Source organism: Oncorhynchus gorbuscha, linkage group LG11 (assembly GCF_021184085.1).
Source record: "Oncorhynchus gorbuscha isolate QuinsamMale2020 ecotype Even-year linkage group LG11, OgorEven_v1.0, whole genome shotgun sequence".
NCBI classification, from domain to species: Eukaryota; Metazoa; Chordata; class Actinopteri; order Salmoniformes; family Salmonidae; genus Oncorhynchus; species Oncorhynchus gorbuscha.
Window position 1 is genome coordinate 14,365,059 of NC_060183.1, and position 20,618 is coordinate 14,385,676.

Consider the following 20,618-nt stretch of genomic DNA (forward strand, 5'->3'; position numbering starts at 1 on the left):
TCAATTAGCCTTTTAAATGATCAACTTGGATTAACTAAGGATTCCTCTTCAGGAGCCACCCCTTTTCTTCAATGTTCGCCTAAAATGACGTTCCCAAATCTAACTGCCTGTAGCTCAGGCCCTGAAGCAAGGATATGCATATTCTTGGTACCATTTGAAAGGAATCACTTTGACATTTGTGAAAATGTGAAAGGAATGTAGGAGAATATAACACATGAGATCTGGTATAAGATAATACAATGAAAATACCAACCATTCTTTTGTAAAAAAAATTGTACCATCATCTTTGAAATGCAAGAGAAAGGCCATAATGTATTATTCGATTTTGGCCACTAGATGGCAGCAATGTATGTGCAAAGGTTTAGGCTGATCCAATGAACCATTGCATTTCTGTTCAAAATGTTGTATCAAGACTGCCCAAACGTGTCAAATTGGTTTATTAATAACTTTTCATGTTCAAAAATTATGCACTCTCCTCAAACAATAGCATGGTATTCCTTCACTGTAATAGCTACTGTAAATTGGACAGTGCAATTAGATTAACACGGATTTAAGCTTTCTGCCAATATCAGATATGTCTATGTCCTGCGAAATGTTCTTGTTACTTACAACCTCATGCATCGCATTAGCCTACGTTAGCTCAACCATCCCGTGGAAGGGACACCGATCCTGAAGAATAACTTTGTTTACTTTCTAGCAACCAAAATAATAGATAGATATTTCTAAATCTCCAAAATATGTCACAAGAACTTTAAACAATGCATTCAAATGAAGTGTTGCAGTATAAATTACTTCCAATACATTTTGTCATTGATAAACAGTTCAATATAAACATGTATGACGTGTAACTATTTATAATTTAAAGGTGTTTTTCATGGTTGCAAAGGCAAGGGACACTAATGACTCAAAAACAACACATTAGCAGATAAACCAAAATCAAATAATGACTTCAAGAGATTTTCAAAAATAATCTCCAATGTCCCAATCTTTCCTGTATAAAACAGATTGATCACGGTGCATAACGGCAAAGACTATATGCCATTTACAGACGCTTTTATCTAAAGCTTCCAATCATGCTTACGTACATTTTAGTGTGGGTGGCTCCAGGGGAATAGAAGCCACGATCCTGGCATTACAAGCACTATGCTCTAGTCTAGGGGTACTCAAATCTTACCTTATGAGGTCCGCAGCCCGCTGAGTTTTTGTTCTACTCGATAGGAAATTGCACACACCTGGTTTCCCAGGTCTAAATCAGTCCCTGATTAGACGGGAACAATGAAAAAAATGCTGTGGAACTGGATTCAAGGTCCAGAGTTGAGTCTATCAACAGAACCACACAGGGCCACAATAATACTTTTAATACAGTTCACTTTATTTTTTAATCTCAATATATGTCTAAGTATAGGAGTAGGAGGTCTTCAGTTGTTAAGGTGAATACACACACACACACACACACACACACACACACACACACACACACACACACACACACACACACACACACACACACACACACACACACACACACACACACACACACACACACACACACACACACACACACACACACACACACACACACACACACACAAACACTGCACCGACACAGTGACCTCATGGATCTATCTGAAAGGAGTGGAAAATATGTCTGCCCTAATAGCACAGAGAGAGAGAGAGAGAGAGAGAGAGAGAGAGAGAGAGAGAGAGAGAGAGAGAGAGAGAGAGAGAGAGAGAGAGAGAGAGAGAGAGAGAGAGAGAGAGAGAGAGAGAGAGAATAGAGCAAACAGAGCAAACTAGAATGCTATTTGGCCCTACACAGAGAGTACACAGCGGCAGAATACCTGACCACTGTGACTGACCCAAAATTAAGGAAAGCTTTGACTATGTACAGACTCAGTGAGCATAGCCTTGCTATTGAGAAAGGCCGCCGTAGGCAGACATGGCTCTCAAGAGAAGACAGGCTATGTGCTCACTGCCCACAAAATGAGGTGGAAACTGAGCTGCACTTCCTAACCTCCTGCCCAATGTATGACCATATTAGAGAGACATATTTCCCCCAGATTACACAGATCCACAAAGAATTCGAAAACAAATCCAATTTTGAAAAACTCCCATATCTTTTGGGTGAAATTCCACAGTGTGCCATCACAGCAGCAAGATTTGTGACCTGTTGCCACGAGAAAAGGGCAACCAGTGAAGAACAAACACCATTGTAAATACAACCCATATTTATGCTTATTTATTTCATCTTGTGTCCTTTAACTATTTGTACATTGTATATATATATATATATATATATATATATATATATATATATATATATATATATATATATATATATATATATATATATATGACATTTGTAATGTCTTTACTGTTTTGAAACTTCTGTATGTGTAATGTTTACTGTTCATTTTTGTTGTTTTTCACCTTATATATTCACTTTGTATGTTGTCTACCTCACTTGCTTTGGCAATGTTAACACATGTTTCCCATGCCAATAAAGCCCTTTAATGGAATTGAATTGAGATAGATGGAGAGAGAGAGAGAGAGAGAGAGAGAGAGAGAGAGAGAGAGAGAGAGAGAGAGAGAGAGAGAGAGAGAGAGAGAGAGAGAGAGAGAGATGGATGGATGGATGGATGGATGGAGAGTGAAAGAGAGAGAGTAAGAATGAGAGTGAGAGGTTAACATGGAGAGGAGGGACACAGGATGATTCTCATACAGTGTACACACACTCACATACATTATAGAACGTTTTTTGAAGGTTCTATAAAGAACCATGCACATAAGGTTCTAAATGGAACTCGCATGATGCTATAAAGAACCCTTATAAAGAACCCTTTCCTGAGGTTCTATAAAGTACCATTATTACAAAGTACCATTCTATATAGCACCAAAAAAGGGTTCTGCTATGGTTGGAACGCTTTTGGAGGGCAATATAGAACCTTTATGGAGAATGGTTCTTTAAACCCTGAATGGTTCTTTAACCCTTCTCAATCTCAAAGGTTCTTTGTAGAACCATACAGGTTTTTGATTTATTCTGGTATAATAGACTTATTATATTGTTAAAATTCCATAGGTGTTATTATTGTGTTTATTAAGAAGTTGAATCAGGTGCTCTGAAACAGCTGGGGGTCCCTGAGGAGAGAACTACTGACAGTCAACCGTTCTCAGTTGACACAAAGCCATACATGAGTCTTTCACAAGACACCATCACTGTATATATATATATATATATAACACGTAATAACGAAACACAACACATTTGATAAACTGGAATGACACTCTTACTCACCCATGGATGCACCAAAAGAGCTGTGTGCAAACCACACACACCAAACCACACACACCAAACCACACACACCAAACCACACACACCAAACCACACACACCAAACCACACACACCAAACCACACACACCAAAATATTCCAATGAGCTGCCGTCCTCACATTTGAATTATTACTAAGAGAAAAAAATAATAATTGGGAACTGCAAAGAGCCATTGAAGGGCTCCAAGGGTTCTTTGGGCCAGTATGGTACCGCACAGAACCATCAGCCTTCCTAAAGAACCCTCAAGTTGTAGTGTGGACTGACATGTACCAGCAGATGGGGTCACCGTGGCGATGGTAAGATGTGTTCCTTTTCAACTCCTCATAACACCCACACACACCGCTGATGGAAAATAGACAGCAGCAACACACAGCTGTCAGTAACACATTTAGTTGTAAAATAAATAAAAACAACAGAAATAGACGACTTCATACATCACAAATCTACAATAAACCATCACATCATTTAGAATACATATACATATATATTTTGATTCATATTTCCATAATGTAACAGCTAAACAGTTGATCAGTTCATCAATACATTACAAATCAATCAGTTCATCAATACATTACAAATCAATCAGTTCATCAATATTCAGAACTACAATAAATTCTGTTAGTATACCAGAAGGATCGCTACAATCATAGAGTCGACACTCAGCAATGACATACACTCCCTGCGTCCCAAATGGGTCGCTATTCCCTACATGGGGCTCTGGTTGAACGTAGTGCACTATCTAGGGAATAAGGTGTCATTTAAGCCGCGTGATGATCAGACAGCAAAACAGTGATCACGGAAGAATTGACGTTCGGAAAACAAGTGTTGCTCAATAGTTGTGGATTGTCCTGTGTTGCGGAAGGGGTCTGCTGCATGCAGACACACGCACACTGGCACACATACAAACTGCAAACTGGGGCAGGGCCATGTAAGGTGCTGAAAGGACAATTAACACAACTGAGAGAGGGAAAGGGAGAAAGAGTGGAAAGAGAAGAGGGAAAGGGAGAAAGAGGGGGAGGAGAGAGGGAAAGGGAGAAAGAGGGGGAGGAGAGAGGGAGGGAAAAGGGGGGAGAAAGAAGGGGAGGAGAGAGGGAAAGGGAGAAAGAAGGGGAGGAGAGAGGGAAAGGGAGAAAGAAGGGGAGGAGGGGGGGAGGAGAGAGGGAGAGAGGGGAAAGGGAGAAAGAAGGGGGAGGAGAGAGAGGGGAAAGGGGGGAGGAGAGAGGGAGAAAGGGAGGAGAGAGGGAAAGGGAGGGAAAGAGGGGGAGGGAGGAGAAAGGGAAAGGGAGAGAGGGAAAGGGAGAAAAAGGGGGAGGAGAGAGGAAAAGGGAGAAAGACGGGGAGGAGAGAGGGAAAGGGAGAAAGAGGGGGAGGAGAGAGGGAAAGGGAGAAAGAGGGGGAGGAGAGAGGGAAAGGGAGAAAGAGGGGGAGGAGAGAGGAAAGGGAGAAAGAGGGGGAGGAGAGAGGGAAAGGGAGAAAGAGGGGGAGGAGAGGGAAAGGGAGAAAGAAGGGGAGGAGAGAGGGAAAGGGAGAAAGAGGGGGAGGAGGGGACCACATTTTCACAATCCTCACTGTTAAAAGAAATAAAAAGGAAAGTCACCAACAAACTTTTTCACATTCTGTGTTTTCTACACTTCAATGGAACACTTCTCTAAATTCAGAAATACAAAACACTAATGCACACACACACACACACACACACACACACACACACACACACACACACACACACACACACACACACACACACACACACACACACACACACACACACACACACACACACACACACACACACACACACACGCACACGCACACGCACACGCACACGCACACACACAGCGCATGAGTTACAGTAGATAGCAAGGTGGTAGCTTAGAACCCCGTAGAGGAGGAAAGAAGCAACCCACACACAGCTGTGTCACACATTGTCCAACTGCACAACACCCACGGGTTCTCTTATAGCAAGCCCCGCCCCTTTACTGCTGTTATTGGCTGGGTTGCCTTGGGAACCTTGTCTCTGTAGCAGGGAGATGGAGGGGGGGCTAGACGTAGACGTGAGTACCATGGCAGGGATCAGGTCGGTTAGGCATGTGGAAGAGCCACGCTCACTAACACCTTGAGACCACTTCTCCTCTCTGACATCATCCACCTACAGAGAGAGACAGTGTGATGTCATTCTCACTGCATAATACCGTTACATTGATTCATTGATTGGCTGACTGACTGGTTGATTGATTGCTACGAGTGTTTGAACTATACAGTACAAGTCTATACATCTGCAGTCACTAATCGGACAGGCACCTGGACAGAACTATCATTACAGGATTGTACAGGGCATTGGGAAGATGCATTTGACTGGCCAGGATACTTTTATTTTATTTCACCTTTATTTAACAAGGTAGGCCAGTTGAGAACACCTTTATTTAACAAGGTAGGCCAGTTGAGAACCAGTTCTCGTTTACAACTGTGACCTGGCCAAGATAAAGCAAAGCAGTGCGACTAAAACAACACAGAGTTACACAAAACAAACGTACAGTCAATAACACAATAGAAAAATATATGTACAGTGGGTGCAAATGTAGAAGAGTAGGGAGGTAAGGCAATAAATAGGCCATAGAGGTGAAATAAATACAATCTAGCATTAACACTGGAGTGATAGATGTGCAGATGATGATGTGCAAGTAGAGATACTGGGGTGCAAAAGAGCAAAAGGATAAATAACAATATGGGGATGAGGTAGTTGGGTGAGCTATTTACAGACTTACAGTAGCAGGAAGGATATTGGTCAAACCAACGATCTCAGACATGGAGATGTCCTCTGGCTCTGTCAGCGTCTGGAAAGGTGAAGCATGGTCAGCACAGACAGACAGGCAGGCAGTCAGACAGACAGACAGACAGACAGACAGACAGACAGACAGACAGGCAGGCAGGCAGGCAGGCAGGCAGGCAGGCAGGCAGACAGACAGACAGGCAGGCAGACAGACAGACAGACAGACAGGCAGGCAGGCAGGCAGGCAGGCAGGCAGACAGACAGACAGACAGACAGTCAGACAGACAGACAGACAGACAGACAGACAGACAGACAGACAGACAGACAGACAGACAGACAGACAGACAGACAGACAGACAGACAGACAGACAGACAGACAGACAGACAGACAGACAGACAGACAGACAGACAGACAGACAGGCAGGCAGGCAGGCAGGCAGGCAGACAGACTTAACAGCGTAGTCATATGATAGCTGCATGTAGTGTATCACATGGGGAATAGAAGCACCAGATTACCAGATTACAGAACAACTAGTTAATGTGTGTGTGTGTGTGTGTGTGTGTGTATGTGTTTGTGGATGAGTGGATTATATAAGGAGAACTATAATAGAGAAACTACTATAGTGTGAGAGAGAGTGGTGGGGAGCTTTAGCTCAGTGGGCTATTTTGATTGTGAAACATACAGTAAACATAGGTTCAATACCTAAACTCTAGGTACAGATGTAGGATCTTAATTTGAGGCTGTTTGCTACAGCATGAAAGATAATCCTGCAGCAACATAATTATTATGTGGATTATAATCGATTTGTCGGGGTTGATACATTTTTCGTAAGAAAAACTCATGTCTGAAATTTGGAAAGTGGAAACTTCAGAAGCCTTTTTAAACCTGGAAAGTTGTCCTGCTACATGTGATCAAATTTAGATCCTACATCTGTATTGAACCTAGACACACACACACACACACACACACATTCTGACACTCACAGTGACGTGTTGCAGGCGGCAGACAGCAGGGTCAGAGGGGGACTGAGAAGCTGCTTTCTCAAACGCTCCTGAGTCGCGACCTTTCACCTTCAGGGAACAATGACCTTTTGACCTCTGGGAAAAGGTGGGCTGGAGCTGGGTGACATCACTGGACACCTGACGACTGGCCGGACGAGAGGAGTGTTGCGCCTCCGTGTCCGTAAATGCCTGACAGACAGACAGACAGACAGACAGACAGACAGACAGACAGACAGACAGACAGACAGACAGACAGACAGACAGACAGACAGACAGACAGACAGACAGACAGACAGACAGACAGACAGACAGACAGACAGACAGCACGCACGCACGCACGCACGCACGCACGCACGCACGCACGCACGCACGCACGCACACACACACACACACACACACACACACACACACACACACACACACACATCAGAGACATACATTTGATGTAGACAACCACATATCACAGTCATCTACTGTAGGTAAGACAACCACATATCACAGTCATCTACTGTAGGTAAGACAACCACATATCACAGTCATCTACTGTAGGTAAGACAACCACATATCACAGTCATCTACTGTAGGTAAGACAACCACATATCACAGTCATCTACTGTAGGTAAGACAACCACATATCACAGTCATCTACTGTAGGTAAGACAACCACATATCACAGTCATCTACTGTAGGTAAGACAACCACATATCACAGTCATCTACTGTAGGTAAGACAACCACATATCACAGTCATCTACTGTAGGTAAGACAACCACATATCACAGTCATCTACTGTAGGTAAGACAACCACATATCACAGTCATCTACTGTAGGTAAGACAACCACATATCACAGTCATCTACTGTAGGTAAGACAACCACATATCACAGTCATCTACTGTAGGTAAGACAACCACATATCACAGTCATCTCCTGTAGGTAAGACAACCACATATCACAGTCATCTACTGTAGGTAAGACAACCACATATCACAGTCATCTACTGTAGGTAAGACAACCACATATCACAGTCATCTACTGTAGGTAAGACAACCACATATCAGCTGTAAGCAAAGTCAGTGTTAATAAGAAAAGACAAGTAAAAGTGTTGATTCAAAAGGTCAGGGGGAGTGGGGTGTTGTGGGGCGTTGTGGGGTGTTGTGGGGCGTTGTGGGGTGTTGTGGGGTGTTGTGGGGTGTTGTGGGGCGTTGTGGGGTGTTGTGGGGCGTTGTGGGGTGTTGTGGGGCGTTGTGGGGTGTTGTGGGGTTGTGGGGTGTGTGTTGTGGGGCATTGTGGGGTGTTGTGGAGCGTTGTGGGGCGTTGTGGGGAGTTGTGGGGTGTTGTGAGGCGTTGTGGGGCGTTGTGGGGTGTTGTGGGGCGTTGTGGGGTGTTGTGGGGTGTTGTGGGGCGTTGTGGGGCGTTGTGGGGCGTTGTGGGGTGTTGTGGGGCGTTGTGGGGCATTGCGGGCGTTGTGGGGCATTGCGGGGCGTTGTGGGGCGTTGTGGTATTATTGGAGATACTGTTTGAAGACGTGGGTTTTCAGATGTTTTCGGAAGATGGGCAGGGACTCAGCTGTCCTGACATTAGGGAGAAGCTCGTTCCACCCTTGGGGTGCCAGGACAAAGAAGAGCTTAGACTGGGATGAGCCAGAGCTGGACCCTCATAGGGGTGGCAGTGCCAAGCGGACTCCAAAAGTTTAAAGAAAGAGAGGCAGGAAGACTCACTGATTCGCTGTCTGACAGGGAGGACTGGCGGGGCTTGCCAGTCTTACCGGGGTCAGATGTTGTACTGGTGAGGGTTGAGCGACGGGTGGAGGACATGAAGCTGCTGTTGCTATAACGATCTCTGGTAGGAACACACAGCAACACACCCATAAATGGAATGTACCTACTGAGAGCTAGCCTGGAGAGCGAGAGAGAGAGAGAGAGAGAGAGAGAGAGAGAGAGAGAGAGAGAGAGAGAGAGAGAGAGAGAGAGAGAGAGGGAGAGAGAGAGAGAGAGAGAGAGAGAGAGAGAGAGAGAGAGAGAGAGAGAGAGAGAGAGAGAGAGAGAGAGAGAGAGAGAGAGAGAGAGAGAGAGAGAGAGAGAGAGAGAGAGAGAGAGAGAGAGAGAGAGAGAGAGAGAGAGAGAGAGAGAGAGACAGACAGACAGACAGAGTGAGAGAGACAGAGAGAGAGAGAGAGAGAGAGAGAGAGAGAGAGAGAGAGAGAGAGAGAGAGAGAGAGAGAGAGAGAGAGAGAGAGAGAGAGAGAAAAAAAAAATTAGGCAACAACAAATTCAATCCCTTTTAGACAATTTCCTGGGTAAAACGTTCCACTGTAATAGTGAAGGTGTAAACCTGGCAGTAGAAAATCTTAACAGTATATTTGACCTCTCAGCTTCCCTATCAAATCTAAAAATCTCAAATAGAAAACCGAAGAAAATTAACAATAATGACAAATGGTTTGATGAAGAATGCAAAAATCTAAGAAAGAAATTGAGAAAACTGTCCAACCAAAAACATAGAGACCCGGAAAACCTGAGTCTACGCCTTCACTATGGTGAATCACTAAAACAATACAGAAATGCACTACGGAAAAAGAAGGAACAGCATGTCAGAAATCAGCTCAATGCAATTGAAGAATCCATAGACTCTAACCACTTCTGGGAAAATTGGAAAACACTAAACAAACAACAACACGAAGAATTATCTATCCAAAATGGAGATGTATGGGTAAACCACTTCTCCAATCTTTTTGGTTCTATAACAAAGAACAAAGAGCAAAAACATATACATGATCAAATACAGATCTTAGAATCAACTATTAAAGAGTACCAGAACCCACTGGATTCTCCAATTACATTGGAGGACAAAATAAAAACCCTTCAACCCAAAAAGGCCTGTGGTGTCGATTGTATCCTCAATGAAATGATCAAATATACAGACAACAAATTCCAATTGGCTATACTAAAACTCTTTAACATCATACTTAGCTCTGGCATCTTCCCCAATATTTGGAACCAAGGACTGATCACCCCAATCCACAAAAGTGGAGACAAATTTGACCCCAATAACTACCGTGGAATATGTGTCAACAGTAACCTTGGGAAAATCCTCTGCATTATTATTAACAGCAGACTCGTATATTTCCTCAATGAAAACAATGTACTGAGCAAATGTCAAATTGGCTTTTTACCACATTACCGTACAACAGACCATGTATTCACCCTGCACACCCTAATTGACAACCAAACAAACCAAAACAAAGGCAAAGTCTTCTCATGCTTTGTTGATTTCAAAAAAGCCTTCGACTCAATCTGGCATTGAGGGTCTGCTATACAAACTGATGGAAAGTGGTGTTGGGGGTAAAACATACGACATTATAAAATCCATGTACACAAACAACAAGTGTGCGGTTAAAATTGGCAAAAAACACACACATTTCTTCACACAGGGTCGTGGGGTTAGACAGGGATGCAGCTTAAGCCCCACCCTCTTCAACATATATATCAACGAATTGGCGCGGGCACTAGAAAAGTCTGCAGCACCCGGCCTCCCCCTGCCAGAATCCGAAGTCAAATGTCTGCTGTTTGCTGATGATCTGGTGCTTCTGTCACCAACCAAGGAGGGCCTACAGCAGCACCTAGATCTTATGCACAGATTCTGTCAGACCTGGGCCCTGACAGTAAATCTCAGTAAGACAAAATAATGGTGTTCCAAAAAGGTCCAGTCACCAGGACCACAAATACAAATTCCATCTAGACACTGTTGGCCTACAGCACACAAAAAACTATACATACCTTGGCCTAAACATCAGCGCCACAGGTAACTTCCACAAAGCTGTGAACGATCTGAGAGACAAGGCAAGAAGGGCATTCTATGCCATCAAAAGAAACATAAATTTCAACATACCAATTAGGATTTGGCTAAAAATACTTGAATCAGTCATAGAGCCCATTGCCCTTTATGGTTGTGAGGTCTGGGGTCCGCTCACCAACCAAGACTTCACAAAATGGGACAAACACCAAATTGAGACTCTGCACGCAGAATTCTGCAAAAATATCCTCCGTGTACAACGTAAAACACCAAATAATGCATGCAGAGCAGAATTAGGCCGATACCCACTAATTATCAAAATCCAGAAAAGAGCCGTTAAATTCTACAACCACCTAAAAGGAAGCGATTCACAAACCTTCCATAACAAAGCCATCACCTACAGAGAGATGAACCTGGAGAAGAGTCCCCTAAGCAAGCTGGTCCTGGGGCTCTGTTCACAAACACAAACACACCCTACAGAGCCCCAGGACAACAGCACAATTAGACCCAACCAAATCATGAGAAAACAAAAAGATAATTACTTAACACATTGGAAAGAATTAACAAAAAAACAGAGCAAATTAGAATGCTATTTGGCCCTACACAGAGAGTACACAGCGGCAGAATACCTGACCACTGTGACTGACCCAAAATTAAGTAAATCTTTGACTATGTACAGACTCAGTGAGCATAGCCTTGCTATTGAGAAAGGCCGCCGTAGGCAGACATGGCTCTCAAAGAAGACAGGCTATGTGCTCACTGCCCACAAAATGAGGTAGAAACTGAGCTGCACTTCCTAACCCCCTGCCCAATGTATGACCATATTAGAGAGACATATTTCCCCCAGATTACACAGATCCACAAAGAATTCGAAAACAAATCCAATTTTGAAAAACTCCCATATCTTTTGGGTGAAATTCCACAGTGTGCCATCACAGCAGCAATATTTGTGACCTGTTGCCACGAGAAAAGGGCAACCAGTGAAGAACAAACACCATTGTAAATACAACCCATATTTATGCTTATTCATTTTATCTTGTGTCCTTTAACTATTTGTACATTGTATATATATATATATAATATGACATTTGTAATGTCTTTACTGTTTTGAAACTTCTGTATGTGTAATGTTTACTGTTAATTTTTGTTGTTTTTCACTTTATATATTCACTTTGTATGTTGTCTACCTCACTTGCTTTGGCAATGTTAACACATGTTTCCCATGCCAATAAAGCCCTTGAATTGAATTGAATTGAATTGAGACAGAATTGAATTGAGAGAGAGAGAGACAGAGAGAGAGAGAGAGAGAGAGAGAGAGAGAGAGAGAGAGAGAGAGAGAGAGAGAGAGAGAGAGAGAGAGAGAGAGAGAGAGAGATGTTAATTGCATTAAGCTAGAGAGGTGATGGGAGGTTTAAGATTGTCTAATGTACCATATTATAAATCTATCTGACATTCTAATTATCGTAAAGACTATTACATGTTTAGAGGTTAGAGGTCACTCTAGGAACAGATTAGATATATACACTGAGTGTTTCTAAGCAGGTGCTGCAGATTAAAGAGAATGTACGCTCACACTGTAATCTATGCTCCGATGTGGTTCATCTATCAAATGTTGGAGACTTCAATGGGCAAGCTGCAGTTGCTATATCCATTCTTGGACGTATACATTAATGATATCGACCCATTGATTTTTGAAGAATATAACTTGCCTAAAAAAAAGCCCCACAAGCTTTCTTTAACTGTCGTACCCCCATCAGAACCCAAATTATATAAGCTTGTTTTTTAAAGGCACAGTGCAGTCAAAAACATGTTTTATATATACTGTAATTCCACACTATGAGGGTGGAATAATGCTGTGAAATTTTGAAGATGATGATAATGCCCTCTTTATGTCTGGAGCTGTTTGAAGAGACTGTTTTGGTGGGATGGAGTTTGGCCTGCCTGGTGACATCACCCGGCGATAAATTAGCTAATGGACCTTTAAGAAAGAGAGTTCCAAACGTCTATGCTAATAACAGCTAGCTGTCAGTTTTCTCTGCCCTACTCAGACCCTTCCCAGACACTCCTAGCTAAATTCTTGCTTGAGGAAATAGCTCTTTGCTGAGGAGCTATTTTTGTTTCTTTTTGACCATTTGAATTGAAAACACTCACAGTAAAGTACTTCACTGTGACCCAGAAAGGATTTGATATTGAGATAATAACGGCTGCATTGCACCTTTCATGTAAACAAACACTGTATTTCATCAAAACATGTTTAAAACTATAATGTTGATATCGTAGATGGTCAGTCTTTCCATCCATAACTCTATCTATGAACACTTCTCCTGTCCCATCCCTCGGATGTTTACCGAAACCAGTGGTGGAGAAAACGCTTTTTGTTATTGTGACAACTGTGGATTTCAACTGTAAGGGTTACAAGCACAGTCAACAAACCACATGGGGTCTGTGTCATTTCTAAAGGTTAGAGGTCGCCTCGGACTCACTGAGTCATTACTGACACACACATAAGGTCACTACAGTTACACAGAGAAGGACCATGGGTCAGACAGATGCTAAGGCAGCTGCTTTTTGAACATGTTTTTAATCTAGCTCAGCCCATTGATAGTAGTCATCCACCTATACAGCAGATGTGTTTAAAGATGATGTGTGTACCTGTATTTGGGGTGTGTGATGGTGATGTGTTGTCCTGTATTTGGGGTGTGTGATGGTGATGTGTGTACCTGTAGTTGGGGTGTGTGATGGTGATGTGTGTACCTGTAGTTTGGGGTGTGTGATGTTGATGTGTGTACCTGTAGTTGGGGTGTGTGATGGTGATGTGTGTACCTGTAGTTTGGGGTGTGTGATGGTGATGTGTGTACCTGTAGTTTGGGGTGTGTGATGGTGATGTGTGTACCTGTATTTGGGGTGTGTGATGGTGATGTGTGTACCTGTATTTGGGGTATGTGATGTTGATGTGTGTACCTGTAGTTGGGGTGTGTGATGGTGATGTGTGTACCTGTATTTGGGGTGTGTGATGGTGATGTGTGAACCTGTATTTGGGGTGTGTGATCATTCAATTACATTGAATGAGTTACAGGACAAAATAAAAACCCTTCAACCCAAAAAGGCCTGTGGTGTCGATGGTATCCTCAATGAAATGATCAAATATACAGACAACAAATTCCAATTGGCTATACTAAAACTCTTTAACATCATACTTAGCTCTGGCATCTTCCCCAATATTTGGAACCAAGGACTGATCACCCCAATCCACAAAAGTGGAGACAAATTTGACCCCAATAACTACCGTGGAATATGTGTCAACAGTAACCTTGGGAAAATCCTCTGCATTATTATTAACAGCAGACTCGTACATTTCCTCAATGAAAACAATGTACTGAGCAAATGTCAAATTGGCTTTTTACCAAATTACCGTACAACAGACCATGTATTCACCCTGCACACCCTAATTGACAACCAAACAAACCAAAACAAAGGCAAAGTCTTCTCATGCTTTGTTGATTTCAAAAAAGCCTTCGACTCAATCTGGCATTGAGGGTCTGCTATACAAACTGATGGAAAGTGGTGTTGGGGGTAAAACATACGACATTATAAAATCCATGTACACAAACAACAAGTGTGCGGTTAAAATTGGCAAAAAACACACACATTTCTTCACACAGGGTCGTGGGGTTAGACAGGGATGCAGCTTAAGCCCCACCCTCTTCAACATATATATCAACGAATTGGCGCGGGCACTAGAAAAGTCTGCAGCACCCGGCCTCCCCCTGCCAGAATCCGAAGTCAAATGTCTGCTGTTTGCTGATGATCTGGTGCTTCTGTCACCAACCAAGGAGGGCCTACAGCAGCACCTAGATCTTATGCACAGATTCTGTCAGACCTGGGCCCTGACAGTAAATCTCAGTAAGACCAAAATAATGGTGTTCCAAAAAGGTCCAGTCACCAGGACCACAAATACAAATTCCATCTAGACACTGTTGCCCTAGAGCACACAAAAACTATACATACCTTGGCCTAAACATCAGCGCCACAGGTAACTTCCACAAAGCTGTGAACGATCTGAGAGACAAGGCAAGAAGGGCATTCTATGCCATCAAAAGAAACATAAATTTCAACATACCAATTAGGATTTGGCTAAAAATACTTGAATCAGTCATAGAGCCCATTGCCCTTTATGGTTGTGAGGTCTGGGGTCCACTCACCAACCAAGACTTCACAAAATGGGACAAACACCAAATTGAGACTCTGCACGCAGAATTCTGCAAAAATATCCTCCGTGTACAAGGTAAAACACCAAATAATGCATGCAGAGCAGAATTAGGCCGATACCCACTAATTATCAAAATCCAGAAAAGAGCCGTTAAATTCTACAACCACCTAAAAGGAAGCGATTCACAAACCTTCCATAACAAAGCCATCACCTACAGAGAGATGAACCTGGAGAAGAGTCCCCTAAGCAAGCTGGTCCTGGGGCTCTGTTCACAAACACAAACAAACCCTACAGAGCCCCAGGACAACAGCACAATTAGACCCAACCAAATCATGAGAAAACAAAAAGATAATTACTTAACACATTGGAACGAATTAACAAAAAAACAGAGCAAACTAGAATGCTATTTGGCCCTACACAGAGAGTACACAGCGGCAGAATACCTGACCACTGTGACTGACCCAAAATTAAGGAAAGCTTTGACTATGTACAGACTCAGTGAGCATAGCCTTGCTATTGAGAAAGGCCGCCGTAGGCAGACATGGCTCTCAAGAGAAGACAGGCTATGTGCTCACTGCCCACAAAATGAGGTGGAAACTGAGCTCCACTTCCTAACCTCCTGCCCAATGTATGACCATATTAGAGAGACATATTTCCCCCAGATTACACAGATCCACAAAGAATTTGAAAACAAATCCAATTTTGAAAAACTCCCATATCTTTTGGGTGAAATTCCACAGTGTGCCATCACAGCAGCAATATTTGTGACCTGTTGCCACGAGAAAAGGGCAACCAGTGAAGAACAAACACCATTGTAAATACAACCCATATTTATGCTTATTCATTTTATCTTGTGTCCTTTAACTATTTGTACATTGTATATATATATATATAATATGACATTTGTAATGTCTTTACTGTTTTGAAACTTCTGTATGTGTAATGTTTACTGTTAATTTGAGTTGTTTTTCACTTTATATATTCACTTTGTATGTTGTCTACCTCACTTGCTTTGGCAATGTTAACACATGTTTCTCATGCCAATAAAGCCCTTGAATTGAATTGAATTGAATTGGTGATGTGTGTACCTGTATTTGGGGTATGTGATGGTGATGTGTGAACCTGGATTTGGGGTGTGTGATGGTGATGTGTGAACCTGTAGTTGGGGTGTGTGATGGTGATGTGTGAACCTGTATTTGGGGTGTGTGATGGTGATGTGTGTACCTGTAGTTGGGGTGTGTGATGGTGATGTGTGTACCTGTAGTTGGGGTGTGTGATGGTGATGTGTGTACCTGTATTTGGGGTGTGTGATGGTGATGTGTGAACCTGTAGTTGGGGTGTGTGATGGTGATGTGTGAACCTGTATTTGGGGTGTGTGATGGTGATGTGTGTACCTGTAGTTGGGGTGTGTGATGGTGATGTGTGAACCTGTATTTGGGGTGTGTGATGGTGATGTGTGAACCTGTAGTTGGGGTGTGTGATGGTGATGTGTGAACCTGTATTTGGGGTGTGTGATGGTGATGTGTGAACCTGTAGTTGGGGTGTGTGATGGTGATGTGTGAACCTGTATTTGGGGTGTGTGATGGTGATGTGTGTACCTGTAGTTGGGGTGTGTGATGGTGATGTGTGTACCTGTAGTTGGGGTGTGTGATGGTGATGTGTGTACCTGTAGTTGGGGTGTGTGATGGTGATGTGTGTACCTGTATTTGGGGTGTGTGATGGTGATGTGTGTACCTGTAGTTGGGGTGTGTGATGGTGATGTGTGTACCTGTAGTTGGGGTGTGTGATGGTGATGTGTGTACCTGTATTTGGGGTGTGTGATGGTGATGTGTGTACCTGTAGTTGGGGTGTGTGATGGTGATGTGTGTACCTGTAGTTGGGGTGTGTGATGGTGATGTGTGTACCTGTAGTTGGGGTGTGTGATGGTGATGTGTGTACCTGTAGTTGGGGTGTGTGATGGTGATGTGTGTACCTGTAGTTGGGGTGTGTGATGGTGATGTGTGTACCTGTAGTTGGGGTGTGTGATGGTGATGTGTGTACCTGTAGTTGGGGTGTGTGATGGTGATGTGTGTACCTGTAGTTGGGGTGTGTGATGGTGATGTGTGTACCTGTAGTTGGGGTGTGTGATGGTGATGTGTGTACCTGTAGTTGGGGTGTGTGATGGTGATGTGTGTACCTGTATTTGGGGTGTGTGATGGTGATGTGTGTACCTGTATTTGGGGTGTGTGATGGTGATGTGTGTACCTGTAGTTGGGGTGTGTGATGGTGATGTGTGAACCTGTATTTGGGGTGTGTGATGGTGATGTGTGAACCTGTATTTGGGGTGTGTGATGGTGATGTGTGAACCTGTAGTTGGGGTGTGTGATGGTGATGTGTGTACCTGTAGTTGGGGTGTGTGATGGTGATGTGTGTACCTGTAGTTGGGGTGTGTGATGGTGATGTGTGTACCTGTAGTTGGGGTGTGTGATGGTGATGTGTGTACCTGTATTTGGGGTGTGTGATGGTGATGTGTGTACCTGTAGTTGGGGTGTGTGATGGTGATGTGTGTACCTGTAGTTGGGGTGTGTGATGGTGATGTGTGTACCTGTAGTTGGGGTGTGTGATGGTGATGTGTGTACCTGTAGTTGGGGTGTGTGATGGTGATGTGTGTACCTGTAGTTGGGGTGTGTGATGGTGATGGTGATGTGATGTACCTGTAGTTGGGGTGTGTGATGGTGATGTGTGTACCTGTATTTGGGGTGTGTGATGGTGATGTGTGTACCTTTAGTTGGGGTGTGTGATGGTGATGTGTGTACCTGTAGTTGGGGTGTGTGATGGTGATGTGTGTACCTGTATTTGGGGTGTGTTATAGCGTATATTATAGGGTTGTGGATGGCAGAGGCTTTAGCGATGGCAGCAGGAACAGAGTTCATATACGGAGTTAGCATGTCAGCATACCTGCAGAGAGAGAGAGAGAGAGAGAGAGAGAGAGAGAGAGAGAGAGAGAGAGAGAGAGAGAGAGAGAGAGAGAGAGAGAGACAGAGAGAGAGAGAGAGAGAGAGAGAGAGAGAGAGAGAGAGAGAGAGAGAGAGAGAGAGAGAGAGAGAGAGAGAGAGAGAATGAGAGAGAGAGAGAGAGAGAGAGAGAGAGAGAGAGAGAGAGAGAGAGAGAGAGAGAGAGAGAGAGAGAGAGAGAGAGAGAGAGAGAGAGAATGAGAGAGAGAGAGAGAGAGAGAATGAGAGAGAGAGAGAGAGAGAGAGAGAGAGAGAGAGAGAGAGAGAGAGAGAGAGAGAGAGAGAGAGAGAGAGAGAGAGAGAGAGAGAGAGAGAGAGAGATAGGTGGGATAGAGAGAGAGAGAGAGAGAGAGAGAGAGAGAGAGAGAGGATAGAGAGAGAGAGAGAGAGAGGGAGAGAGAGAGAGAGAGAGAGAGAGAGAGAGAGAGAGAGAGAGAGAGAGAATGAAAGAGAGGGAGAGAGAGAGAGAGAGAGAGAGAGAGAGAGAGAGAGAGAGAGAGAGAGAGAGAGAGAGAGGGAGAGAGAGAGAGAGAGAGAAATGACTCAGAACAGCAGATTTCCTTACACACTCTCCTTCAGCCATGCAGTTGAGAGAGGGGGTACCATGATCTGACACACACACACACACACCATCCTACCCTGCGAAGGCGGTGAGCGCGACACAGGAGTACGGAGCCCAGGAGATGACGTAGAGCAGGATGACGATGAGAGCGATCTTGGCCGTCTTCCACTCAGTCCTCATCTTATGCATGCTCTTCACTGAGTCCCTGGTGCCCTCGTTTATCTTACACACGGCCCTACAACACACACACACACACACACACACACACACACACACACACACACACACACACACACACACACACACACACACACACACACACACACACACACACACACACACACATACACATTTACACTGACAGTGGTCATCAGTGAATTATCAGCAGAAAGTATGGCTCAATAACGTATAAAAGCATCAACATCGATAACACTCACTCACCCGTGATACACGTCAGTATTCGGCGTCCACACAAACAACAACTTACAGATGCACACGAACAACGACAACATCTCATCTGCCCAGACCCACATGCTCACACCCCCATCCCTAGTGCCTGGCCACACCCCCATCCCTAGTGCCTGGCCACACCCCCATCCCTAGTGCCTGGCCACACCCCCATCCCTAGTGCCTGGCCACACCCCCATCCCTAGTGCCTGGCCACACCCACACCCCCATCCCTAGTGCCTGGCCACACCCCCATTCCTTATGCCTGGCCACACCCCCATCCCTAGTGCCTGGCCACACCCCCATCCCTAGTGCCTGGCCACACCCCATCCCTAGTTTCTGGCCACACCCCCATCCCTAGTGCCTGGCCACACCCCCATCCCTAGTGCCTGCATTATTGTTTGCCACATGGCTTTAAATTGTTCCAATTGTTTTTTTTTTCGGTCAGCCATGCTATTTCAATAATAAATCTTACGATTTTTCCATTGTGTCAACGATGGCAGATTTATTAACTTCCAAGTTTTTAGCATAAGTTTTTTCAAGATGAGTGAAAAACATATACCATGTACCATGTGTCATATACCATATACCATGTGCCTTATACCATATACCACGTATCATGTGCCATATTCCATGTACCATATTATCATGTACCATATTCCATGTGCCATATACCATATGCAATATTCCATGTACCATGTATCACATGCCATATACCATGTACCATATATATTGTACCATGTGCCATGTACCATGCACCATGTATCATATACCATGTACGATGTGCCATATGTCATGTACCAGGTATAATATGTCATGTGCCATGTACCATATACCAGGTGCCATGTGCCATGTACCATATACAATGTACCATGTGCCATGTATCATACGCCATGTACCATGTACCATGTGCCATGTACCATGTCTTGAAATGCAGACAGACGGATTAAAAGCAAGAGTACATGGTAATACTTCTGACAGCCATCTTTCTAGTTCCGCCCACAACTTCTGCACTTCATAGCAGTCCCAGAAAGCCTAGATTATTAAGCCATTATTAGTTTAACATTGAAGACACGTCCCTGACGTTGTGCTGTAGGACTTGTGAATTTGTCTCTTGTATAATAAATTATATACATTAGTTTATACTGGATTTAGCGTACATTTCTTGTAACTGTCATTTTGTTAGTTCTGCTTCAACTTTCCCTCCATCTTGTGGAACAGAATCAGCATCTGCCTCTGGTGCCATAGGTTGCATGTTTGAATCCAGTGACAGAGAGTCAATTTTATATTTTTGTTTTAAGCCTATCCCAAACCTTAATACTAACCGTAAACATTCAGAGTCAATACCTAACCTTAACCATTCAGAGTTAATGCCTAACATTAACCATTCAGAGTCAATACCTAACCTTAACCATTCAGAGTCAATACCTAACCTTAACCATTCAGAGTCAATACCTAACCTTAACCATTCAGAGTTAGTGCCTAACATGAACCATTCAGTCAATGCCTAACC

The 20,618-nt window shown here is 43.7% G+C and overlaps 1 protein-coding gene across 3 annotated transcripts in view; it reads right to left on the bottom strand.

Moving 5' to 3' along the window:
- Positions 1 to 4,753: 4,753 nt before the first annotated feature.
- LOC124048136 (melanopsin-A-like) overlaps positions 4,754 to 20,618 on the bottom strand; it is a 56,288-nt gene continuing 40,423 nt past the window's right edge. For 2 of the 3 annotated variants that reach the window (XM_046368600.1, XM_046368603.1), the window contains exons 7-12: positions 18,735 to 18,893; positions 17,933 to 18,040; positions 8,823 to 9,000; positions 7,086 to 7,292; positions 6,097 to 6,165; positions 4,754 to 5,480 (exon numbers count right to left, since the gene is read on the bottom strand). In XM_046368600.1, the coding sequence (XP_046224556.1) occupies positions 5,250 to 5,480; positions 6,097 to 6,165; positions 7,086 to 7,292; positions 8,823 to 9,000; positions 17,933 to 18,040; positions 18,735 to 18,893 (952 nt within the window). In that variant the 3' untranslated portion in view covers positions 4,754 to 5,249. The remainder of the gene's footprint in view (positions 5,481 to 6,096; positions 6,166 to 7,085; positions 7,293 to 8,822; positions 9,001 to 17,932; positions 18,041 to 18,734; positions 18,894 to 20,618) is intronic. The other variant, XM_046368602.1, reaches the window with a different exon arrangement.